This window comes from Oryctolagus cuniculus, chromosome 16 (genome assembly GCF_964237555.1).
Source record: "Oryctolagus cuniculus chromosome 16, mOryCun1.1, whole genome shotgun sequence".
NCBI classification, from domain to species: domain Eukaryota; kingdom Metazoa; phylum Chordata; class Mammalia; order Lagomorpha; family Leporidae; genus Oryctolagus; species Oryctolagus cuniculus.
Window position 1 is genome coordinate 56,915,189 of NC_091447.1, and position 11,877 is coordinate 56,927,065.

An 11,877-nucleotide genomic window follows, 5' to 3' on the forward strand; every position below is an offset into this window, starting at 1 on the left:
CGCCCACCGGTGCCAGGCCACACCCACTGTGCCAGCCCACCTATGATCGGTGCCTGCTGTCACAGTGCCAGCACCATCAGGGGACCCTGGTCGCATGCAGTAGGAAATATCTTCTGAAAAAGCAGGTGTGTTAAAAATTTGTTCTTGATTTTAAACTTTGATTAATACATGTGAAACTAGGGGCCGGCACTGTGGCGCACCGAGTTAAAGCCCTAGCCTGAAGTGCTGGCATCCCATATGGCTGCCGGTTCGAGTCCTGGCTGCTCCTCTTCCAGTCCAGCTCTCTGCTGTAGCCTGGGAAGGCAGTGGAGGATGGCCCAAGTGCTTGGGCCCCTGCACCCACATGGGAGACCAGGAGGAAGCACCTGGCTCCTGGCTTCGGATCAGCGCAACTCCAGCCATTGCGGCTAATTGGGGAGTGAACCAATGGAAAGAAGACCTTTCTCTCTGTCTCTCCCTCTCACTGTCTGTAACTCTACCTCTCAAATAAATAAATAAAATCCTTAAATACATAAATGTGAAACTAAAAGGTGAGTTTTCGTGTTCTTGAAAGCACGTTCAGAGATACAACTATAAAATATACCTATGATGCAGATTTGGAGAACTAAAATAAAAGGTTGACAGAATTTTGCAGATAATAAGCACATTTCAGTCATAACATGGATTCCAGCCCGAAGGTCGTTCACTTCCCCACAGCCGCTGTGCCCCTGTATCCTCTGAGTGGAAGTTCCGCTAGTTAACAATCATTTTAAGTTAATGCTTTGCACTCAGTGCACTGGAAGCTGTATTTGTGTTATGCACAGCTCTCCGTGGCACAGTTCCTGGACACGCTTGAGAGAGTAACTGTAATCATGCTGATTGGCACACTCAGATCTTGCATGCTCCAGGGCCTTGTCCGCTGCCTGGGTATTGACGTGACCCATCCTGGCTGTGACCCTGGACAGTGACGGGCACCAAGCACAAGTGAACATGAAGTGCTGTGGTGCAGGGCAGAGCCATCTTAGGATGGTTCACACAGGCCAGGTGGACGGCCTGGGGACGGTCTGTTAGCAAAGACCTTGGTGCTCAAGGTGTCCTGCTCAGGCACCGCCCCTGGGTCTGTGCACTGTTCTCCCAAATGGGGCCTATGACATCCCAACAGCTGCCAATCACCTGTGTTCCCAGAAATCTTGTTTGCCAGGCGGGGCCTTGAATCTGCACTGTTTAGCAGGAAGCAGTCTCTCAACTCCCTGCAGAAGTTAGAGGGCTAAGGGTCTCCTGGCAGGCAGGCCAGCGGTGCACATCTCCGTGGTGTGTGGGAGGCACCAACCCGTTCTGTGTCTGCTGATGCACCTGCAGATCTTTGCGCTGTCCTCAATGCACCTCGCTTCTGTGACTCATTCCTTGACAGCTTCAGAAGCCCTGCCTATGTCTGCAAGGCTGGCTCTGAGCACTCGTGCGTGGCCGGGGCAGCTCTCCCTGTGTTAGCCATGGGGTCACAATGAAGATAAACTCAAGTACCATGCCAAATAGAGCACATTGGGCTCAACTTTTATTTTTGTTGTTTGAGATGACGCTGGGAAATCTAGCAAAGGGGATCTTACTGTGAGAAACGCACGGTGGAGCAGAGGCAGAGCCTTCTGACACCACCAAATAGGGCTCCCCAGGACGAAGACACAGCTCCCAGAAGCTGTTGGTTGAGACAGTCAGACAGAAGACAGCCGGGGGTTTGGCAGAACTGGCTTAGAAGCATCGCTCCAACTCAAAGTAATTGTGTGAGTCAGGCCAAGGTTCTCTACTTAGCCACATTTGTAAAATGTGAAGGACAATAAAATTTATTTCACAGAGTCTTTGGGATGATTAAAAAAAAACAACGTGCATGAAACGTCTAAAATAAAGCTGGACACATCACATATGTGAAAAAGGTTCTTACTAGTAATTATCTCCACCATATTCGCAGTAACCAGGTCAAATCTGAGAATCACAAAGTTCCACCGAAGAACTGCTGCAATTAGTCACATCAAAGGAGCTGAAAATGATTCTGCACTCAGACTTGCCTGTAAGCTTGAGGCCACCTTGGAAACTTCATGAAAAATGGTATTGAAAGGTGAGCTTACCTTGAGGCAAAAATACAAAAACAAACAAAAATACTCAAGATTTATTTATTTGAAAGGCAAAGTTACAAAGTGAGAGAGAAATACAGAGAGAAGGATCTTCTATCTCCTGGTTCACTCTCCAAACGGCCACCATGGCTGGGGCTGGTCCAGACTGAAGCCAGGGGCCTGGGACTCTTTGTGGGTCTCTCAAGTGGGTGCAGGGGTCCAAGCACTTGGGCCATCTTCTGCTGCTTTCCCAGGTGCATAAGCAGGGAGTTGGATCAGAAGTGGAGCAGCCAGGACTCAAACTGGCATGCATATGGAGTGCTGGCATCACAGACAGGAGTGCACCCCTCTGCACCACCAGTATTTTTAAATCCATGCATATAAGAGGGTCTTCAATAAGTTCATGGAACGTATGCATCATGAAAAAACTTCCCATGGATTTCAAAAGCTTGTCTGCATCACAATAAACTTACTTTTTAGTTCCCCCTTCCACGAGCTTTTAGAAACACCCTCATAGCTGTACTGTTTTTTTTTAACTTTTATTTAATGAATATAAATTTCCAAAGTACAGCTTATGGATTACAATGGCTTCCCCCCCATAACTTCCCTCCCACCCGCAACCCTCCCCTTTCTCTCTCCCTCCCCCCTTCCATTCACATCAAGATTCATTTTCAATTCTCTTTATATACAGAAGATCAATTTAGCATATATTAAGTAAAGCTTTCAACAGTTTGCACCCACACAGAAACACAAAGTGTAAAATACTGTTTGAGTATTAGTTATAGCATTAAATAACAATGTACAGCACATTAAGGACAAAGATCCTACATGAGGAGTAAGTGCACAGTGACTCCTGTTGTTGACTTAACAAATTGACACTCTTGTTTATGGCATCAGTAATTACCCTAGGCTCTTATTGTGAGTCGCCAAGGCTATGGCATCATTTTGAGTTCACCAACTCTGATCATATTTAGACAAAGCCATGGTCAAAGTGGAAGTTCTCTCCTCCCTTCAGAGAAAGGTACCTCCTTCTTTGATGACCTGTTCTTTCCACTGGGATCTCACTCGCGGAGATCTTTCATGTTGGGTTTGTTTTTTTTTTTTTTTTTTTTTTTTTTTTTTTTTTTTTTGCCAGAGTGTTTTGGCTTTCCATGCCTGTAATACTCTCATGGGCTTTTCAGCCAGATCTGCATGCCTTAAGGGCTGATTCTGAGGCCAGAGTGCTGTTCAGGACATCTGCCATTCTATGGGTCTGCTGTGTATCTCACTTCCCATGTTGGATCGTTCTCTCCCTTTTTTATTCTATCAGCTAGTATTTGCAGACACTAGTCTTGTTTATGTGCTCCCTTTGGCTCTTAGTCCTATCATTATGATCAATTGTGAACAGAAATTGATCACTGGGACTAGTGAGATGGCATTGGTACATGCCACCTTGATGGGATTGAATTGGAATCCCCTGGTGTGTTTCTAACTCTACCGTTTGAGGTAAGTCAGCTTGAGCATGTCCCGAATGCACATCTCTTCCCTCTCTTATTCCCACTCTTATATTTAACAGCAATCACTTTTCAGTTAAGTTTCAGCACTTGAGAATAACTGTGTATTGATTACAGTATTCAATGAAAAGTATTAAGTAGAACAAATAAACAAAAAAATACTAAGAGGGATAACGTATTAAGTTGTTCATCAACAGTCAGGACAAGGGCTGATCAAGTCACCGTTTCTCACGGTGTTCATTTCACTTTAACAGGTTTCTTTTTTGGTGCTCAGTTAGTTGTCACCTATCAGGCAGAACATATGGTATTTGTCCCTTTGGGACTGGCTGATTTCACTCAGCATAATGCTTTCCAGATTCCAGATTCACTTTTCAGTTGAAATTTAAACACCTAAGAATAATTGTGTGTTAATTACAGAGTTCAACCAATATTACTAGAACAAAAAAAATACTAAAATGGATAAAGTATTACATTGTCCATCAACAGTCAGGACAAGAGCTGATCAGGTCACTGTTTCTCATCGTGTCTAACAAAAAAGCTGTCTGCACCTTAATGTTTATTGCAGCTCAATTCACAATAGCTAAGACCTGGAACCAACCCAAATGCCCATCAACAGTAGACTGGATAAAGAAATTATGGGACATGTACTCTATAGAATACTATACAGCTGTCAAAAACAACGAAATCCGGTCATTTGCAACAAGATGGAGGAATTTGGAAGACATCATGCTGAGTGAATTAAGCCAGTCCCAAAGGGACAAATATCATATGTTCTCCCTGATCGGCGACAACTAACTGAGCACCAAAAGGGAAACTTGTTGAAGTGAAATTGACACTATGAGCTATACTATTTTCAATAAATATCCTGAAACAAGTTTAAAATATGAGCCAGAGTCTTAGTTCACCTGCAAATAGTACACAGTCAGGTGACAGGACACCTAAAGACAAATAGCACACAGTCAGGTGACAGGATACCTAAAAACAAAGAAGTAATTGACTTGGGCAGTGTTCCACTTAGTAAAATTCAGAAGGGGATAGAGTTCATAATATTGCCACGAAGTTTGCAGACTGTGACATCTGCCTCTCACTGCTCCTGGGGATGATTATTTTTGGCAAACGCCTCGGGTGCTGCAGGAAGAGCCCACGGGCTTCAGTTTCCAAGCTGTGTTTTCCATCAGAGGCGACTTTCTGCTATGTGGAGAAGCGAGACGCGTCACCTCTGCAGATTGAGATCCCGGCGGGGGCACATGCCCTGTCCTGGAAATTGTTCCAAGAGAAGGACACCACTAAACACAGAGACCTGGGAGGTGACCATTGGAAATGGTGCTTTCTATGCTGGGTGCCGATACTCAAAAGAGGGAAGATGGGTGTGACAACAGCGCACAGTTGTTTAGAGTTCCATATACTAGACAGTTTGTGCAGTACAATGAAGAGAATATTGAATTTTCCTTTGGAACACAATACATTTATTTGTAACTTCTGTAGGGAGTGTTATTAGATGAGCCTTCTGTTTGTTTCCATAATTGATTGTATTCAAAATTGTCTGTGGATTCCATGGACAGGAGAGTCAATAAGAACGAAACAGTAAGCAAATCGCTTTATTTTGGTTATTACAGTACTGGATAATTGTCTTCTTAATCTCACAGATGTTTTTAGATAGAAACGCATGATGTATTGCATACAAAAATTTTTATGAGTATGGATTTTCTTTAGTGTTGATCAACTGCATCTAATACATCGTTTCAAATGAAAGACTGTGCATAGAAAAGATGATGCATTTAACATATATAAAGATCTTATAAATTTAATTTTTATTGACCCAAAATACTCAGAGCCGTATTCATCCCCGCTCTCAACTGGACAAACAAGCCCCAGGGGAGGTCGGAGCTGGAGCCACGTGCGGAGCTCGGCAGGAACAGGAGGAGGACTCCGGCGCTGGTTGTGCCTTTCACTCAGAGCACAGGGTGTCCTTGCCTCTCCTGTCATCAGCCCCCAGGCTCAGATTCTAGAAAAAGTGTGGCCTCTGAGTTTAACCATTTGAGTTTCAATGCTATACATAAAGAAAAATTCTCAAACTATGGAATTGCTTTTTGTTTTCCTCTTCTTAAAATTCATCTTGAAATACTCTTTCTAACCAAGTTCTGTGAGTCTCTTCCCCCAGTAAAGAGAGTTGAATCTGTGGTTGGCTTTCCCACCCTTCCTGCAGTTCTATCAGCCTGCCAGTCTCCCCAGCGCATTTCCTGGAGCCACGCACCCTAGGCTTGCACCTTGAGAACTCTGGCCAGTTTCATTGCTGCTTCAAATAAAAAAACATTTCTGGGACTGGCACTGTGGTGTAGGGGGTAAAGCCACCTCCTGCAGTGCCGGCATCCCATGTGGGCACTGGCTGGAGACCAAGCTGCTTCACTTCCGATCCAGCTCTCTGCTATGGCCTGGGATAGCAGAAGAAGGTGGCCCACGTCCTTGGGCTCCTGCACCCACGTGGGAGACCTGGAAGAAGCTCCTGGCTCCTGGCTTTGGTTCGGCTCAGCTCCAGTCGTGGCCATTAGGGAGTGAATCAGAGGATAGAAGGTCTCTCTCTCTCTCTCTCTCTCTCTCTCTCTCTGCCCCTCTATAGCTCTGCCTTTCAAATAAATTAATAAATCTTTAAAAATTAAATTAAAAATTTTAAATAAAAACCATTTCTGCTACTTTACTCTGCCCTTGTTATTCTGAGTAACTCCCCTGAGTTCCAGCCCCAGCTAGCGTCACACTCCCAGCTCAGTCGCTCAGCTGCAGGAGGGCTGCCAGGCTGCTCTGGGAGCCCCAGGGGCTCAGCTCTGTCTCACTTTCCTGCTGTGACTTCATGGCTGCCACGTGCCCTGCTGCAGATTGTAAGCTTAAAATGTGAATTTCAGGTTAACAGATAAGAACGATTTTGGCACATTAATAAAACATTTCTTTTACAATTTATGTGTGTGTACACAGTCATCTCTACTTTTCTGTGGGTTCTGAACTTGTAGATCCAACCTTCTCTGATAAAAAAAATCAAGAAAACATTTGCATTTGCACTGAACATGCGCTTATTTTCCTAGTCATTATTCCCTAAACAATAGAGTATCACAACTAAGTGCACAGCTTTTGCGTGTGTTAGGTATTTTGAATAATCTAGAGATCATTTAAAGTATACAGGAAGATGTGCGTAGGCTCTATGCAAATAATGCATTTCATATCAGGGGCTTGAGCACCTGCGGATTTTGTCACCTGTAGGGACCTGGAGCAACCTTGTGGAGGCACTGAGGGATACTGTGAGCATAAATGTAATTTCCGTGCTAAAACTGCTTGTGCTAGAAGATAAGTAATCTGTAGGTACAACTATAACGAAACTGTGCAGATCTTTTAAAATAAAACAGGAAAACATTGTATAGCGATCTAAAGAAGGCAAGTAAATAAACATGCATAAAATTTATTTTGTAGTCCAACACAATGGTGAAAAAGTATCTACTCTAGGAATTTGTTTACATGTGCTTTGAATTTCATGGATTATTTTAAATTTAAAGAATACATTAAAACATCAAAAACCACCCTAAAATTGAGTTTAAAAATACCCCTTTTAAATATTTAAGTAAATGGTGAAATTGTAATGACTAAAAAGCTTTTGGTACAGACACAGCATCTGAAGAGGCAAGAAAATAGAAAGAAGGCTCCAGATCATAAGGGAGTGTATATAACTTGACGTTTCTGATCAATAGCAAAGCCTGTTTATTTGGTAAGTGCTGGTGGGACACTGACAACAAAGGTAATAAAATTCTGCCTTCACAGCTCTCTCTTACTTCAAAGCAATCCCAGGGACACATGACTTACGTATAATGAAATGAAGACAATGTTTCCAGAACAAACCGAGAAGACGAAAGTGATATTTTACAAGAAATTTAGGTTTTGAAAAATTTCTAGGAGAAGGGAAAATGTTCAACCTCGCATACAAGCCGATATGGTATTAAGTAGCCACCTTTCTCCCACAGGGATAAGAGGCGTGAGCTATGGTTTCCCCAGGTGACTCAGGAGGGGTGACTGGTGCCGTCCGCCGCGTTCCTGGGCGTGTGAAGCCGTGCTATGGTGGGGCTGGCCGACTGTGAAGACGCTGGTTAAGACTCCGGCACCCCACACTGCAGTGTCTGAGTTAGGCCCAGCACCGGCTAGTGCAGACTCTGGCAGGCAGCAGTACCTGGCTTCCTGCCACCCCCTGGGAAATCAAGATTGAGTTCCCAACTGGGACTTCAGCCTCAGACTAGCCCTGGATGGTGCAGGCATCTGGGGAGTGAAACATATGGGGACCTCTCTCTCCCTCTCTCTCCCTCTCTCTCTCCCTCCCCGCTTCTTCTCTCTCTCTCTCTCTCTCTGTCTGCCTCTTGAGAACATTATATAAAAGAAAAATTGTGGGATTTTGATGAAGAGCACAGCTCCATCTACAAGAATTAGAAATGCACGTGTCACTTTGTCTCTTTCCTTTGTTATTGTACTTCTGATAGTTCACCTTGTGAGTTTCTGCAAATACGTGTTGATGCTCAGGCAAGTTCCTGCTTGCAGCATTTTGTGACTGAAAGGTGCCCCGGCAATCCCAAGTGTCTATCAGCAGATGCTGGGGAGTGGTGAGTAGTGCTCCCGCACTGTAGAAATAAAAACTCAGTGCATTTTGAGTATGCTCTGTGATAACAAATAATTGATGTTTAGATAATTCAGTGTGGTGTATTCCAGAAATGATATAAAATGATTGGATATATAGAAGAGATACCTCACAATTTATTTTGCAAGATTATGATACAAATTTACCCTTGCTAAGAAATGGGAAAGTAATTCTTAAAATTATTCTTGATTTTAAATTTTCCATTTTTTGAGCATTATTTGTTGTAAGTTGAATTTTCATCACAACTCCTTTGATGGTCTCCCATGAATATGTGCAATTTTCATTTGATAAAAAAATTAGAATTTATTGTTTTAAATGTCCCCAAAGAACAAGAGCAGAGATATCGGCGATTACCAGATAATATTTCCTTGTAACTGTTCTACTTTATTGTTATTTATTGCTGTTGATCTCTTATTTGCCTAAAATACAAACTCACTCTATCATAGGTACATACGTGCAGGGAGAGACACCACAGTCCAGCGTTCAGCGCCTCCCAGTCTTAGCATCCAGTGAAAGCAGGGAACCGGACCCTGTGGATAAGAGGTGAGGGGCGGGACATAGTGGGAGTGGTCAACGTGGATGTTTCCAGAACTTTCCGTTACCTGGCCACACAGTTGCCCATTTAGAAAATATTTACTGAGGTCGTTGTCAAAACCATAATTTCTGAAAATTTTGAACTCTTCAGAAAAGTGACATATTCTTTGATAGGTGACATCAAAAATGAATTTTGTTATGTGAAGGAAAATTTTTGTAACCCTTCAAAACTAATCAAAATGTTATTGAATAGCTCACAGCTTATTAAATGGAGTCAGTGTTCATGTTCTACTTTGGAGCGGACTTTGGGATGCGCACAAGGATTGCGCATCTTTCAGTCCACAGTGCCCGCGCACGTTCCTGTTTCTGCCGGAATCCTGCATGTCAGGAGACTGGAATTCTCGCCCTTGGCCTCCATCACAGAATTTAAATATTAAATATTTAGTATTTAAGTACCTACTTATTTATTGTCTATCTCCCTCCACTAAGTCATAAATCCTGTAACATCAGGGAGTTTTGTCTACACATCTTTGTTTAATAAATGAGTATTTAATGAGCAGTCTTGTTGATAAATACATTTTTGTCATCAGTGTTCCCTTGAGCCCAACTCACACAAATATTTTCACGAATGGAAAAAAAATTGGCTTGAAATTTCTAAATTCTTTACTTGTCTACTAAAATTTTTTGATTTAGATTTGGCCAGCGAGTCAACACGAGCTCAGTGGAGCGAGGCAGACGCGCTGTTAGACACGGGTGGGGAGCCCGTGGCGCAGACAGGCGGAGGCGCCAGGACGGACTGCGAGCCTGTAGGGCTAGCCGAGCCAGTTGAGCAGAGTAGCGCGGCCTCCGAGCTCGCGGAGGCCTCTAGCCAGGAGGTCGCGGAAGCGCCCACGGAAGCCCCAAGCCCAGAGCCCAGAGATAGCAAAGAAGACGTGAAGAAGTTTGCTTTTGAAGCTTGTAATGAAGTCCCTCCGGCTCCTAAAGAGTCCTCAACCAGTGAGGGCGCTGATCAGAAAATGAGTTCTGTCGACGATGACTCAGACACGAAGCGGCTCTCCAGAGAGGAAAAGGGTCGTGGCAGTTGTGGCCGGAATTTCTGGGTTAGTGGGCTCTCTTCTACGACCAGAGCTACGGACTTGAAGAACCTCTTCAGCAAGTATGGGAAGGTGGTGGGCGCCAAGGTTGTGACAAACGCCCGGAGTCCTGGAGCTCGCTGTTACGGATTTGTCACGATGTCCACAGCAGAGGAGGCCACCAAGTGCATCAACCACTTGCACAAGACAGAGCTGCACGGGAAGATGATCTCCGTGGAGAAGGCAAAAAATGAGCCTGCCGGGAAGAAAGCCTCTGACAAGAGAGACAGCGAGGGGAAGAAGGAGAAAGCAAGCGCCAGTGACAGATCTGCCACCCTCAAGAGGGACGAGAAAGCTGACAGGAAGGAGGAGGCCAAAAAGAGTGAGGAGGGGGCCGGAGAGAAGACTAAAGACTCAGATGAGCAGAAGCCCGGGCCCTCGGACGCGGCTCGAGCCACCAAGTCGGGAAGCCGGGGCGCCGAGCGGACCGTGGTCATGGACAAGTCTAAGGGCCTGCCCGTGATCAGCGTGAAGATGTCTGCGTCCAAGGAGCGGGCCTCCAAAAGCCAAGACCGCAAGTCGGCCAGCAGGGAGAAGCGGTCTGTCGTGTCCTTTGATAAGGTCAAGGAGCCTCGCAAGTCGAGAGACTCAGAGTCACGCAGGGAGCGGGAGCGCAGTGAGCGAGAGCAGCGCCTGCAGGCTCAGTGGGAGCGCGAGGAGCGCGAGCGGCTGGAGTTCGCCCGGGAGCGCCTGGCCTTCCACCGGCATCGGCTGGAGCGCGAGCGCATGGAGCGGGAGCGGCTGGAGCGCGAGCGCATGCACGTGGAGCAGGAGCGCCGGCGCGAGCAGGAGCGCATCCACCGCGAGCGCGAGGAGCTGCGGCGCCAGCAGGAGCTGCGCTACGAGCAGGAGCGGCGGCCCGCGGCGCGGCGGCCCTACGACCTGGACGGCCGGCGGGACGACGCCTACTGGCCGGAAGCCAAGCGGGCCGCCCTGGACGAGCGCTACCACTCGGACTTCAGCCGCCAGGACCGCTTCCACGACTTTGACCACAGGGACCGGGGCCGCTACCCCAACCACTCAGTGGACAGGAGAGAAGGTTCCAGGTCCATGATGGGAGACCGAGAAGGACAGCACTACCCTGAACGCCACGGAGGACCAGAGCGCCACGGCCGAGACTCCCGCGACGGGTGGGGCTATGGCTCTGACAAGAGGATGAGCGAAGGCCGGGGGCTGCCTCCTCCCCCCAGGGGCAGACGGGACTGGGGAGACCACGGCCGGAGGCTGGAGGATGACCGGGCGTGGCAGGGCGCCGCCGACGGGGGCATGATGGACAGGGACCACAAGCGGTGGCAAGGTGGGGAGAGGAGCATGTCGGGGCACTCCGGGCCGGGCCACGTGATGAACCGCGGAGGCATGTCCGGGCGCGGCAGCTTCGCCCCCGGCGGGGCCTCCCGGGGCCACGTGATCCCGCGCGGCGGCATGCAGGGCGGCTTCGGGGGCCAGAGCCGGGGCAGCAGGCCCAGCGACGCCCGCTTCACCCGCCGCTACTGAGCCCTGGAGCGCGGTGGTGCCTCCCCCTGTACAAATCATTTTTTTATCTGCTGCCATATTGTAGCTCAATACAATGTGAAGTTTTGTTTTGTTTTGTTTTTTTTTGTAATAAAGGTGTTTCTGTTCACAAAAAAAAAAAAAATTGGCTTGCAATTTCTAAATTCTTTACTTGTCTACTAAAATTTTTTGATAGCATTAATCCAGATGTCTTCCTGAATATACTGAAATCATATCATTTTATTTCCTCATAGGGAGGTTGTGAGGATTAGTAAAGCATACACATCAGGCTTTAGCTTTTTTTTTTTTTTTTTTTTTTTTTTGACAGGTAGATTAGACAGTGAGAGAGAGAGACAGAAAGGTCTTCATTCCGTTGGTTCACCCCCCAAATGGCCGCTATGGTCAGAGCTGCGCCAACCCAAAGCCAGGAGCCAGGTGCTTCTCCTGGTCTCCCATTCGGGTGCAGGGGTCCAAGCACTTGG

General features: G+C 46.5%; 1 protein-coding gene across 1 annotated transcript; it reads left to right on the forward strand.

Moving 5' to 3' along the window:
• The first annotated feature begins 9,470 nt into the window (after window positions 1-9,470).
• Window positions 9,471-11,540, forward strand: LOC138845827 (scaffold attachment factor B1). The gene has a single exon (XM_070059472.1). It carries the CDS (start codon window positions 9,788-9,790, stop codon window positions 11,396-11,398), a length of 1,611 nt encoding a protein of 536 aa, XP_069915573.1. The 5' UTR covers window positions 9,471-9,787; the 3' UTR covers window positions 11,399-11,540.
• The last annotated feature ends 337 nt before the right edge of the window (window positions 11,541-11,877 follow it).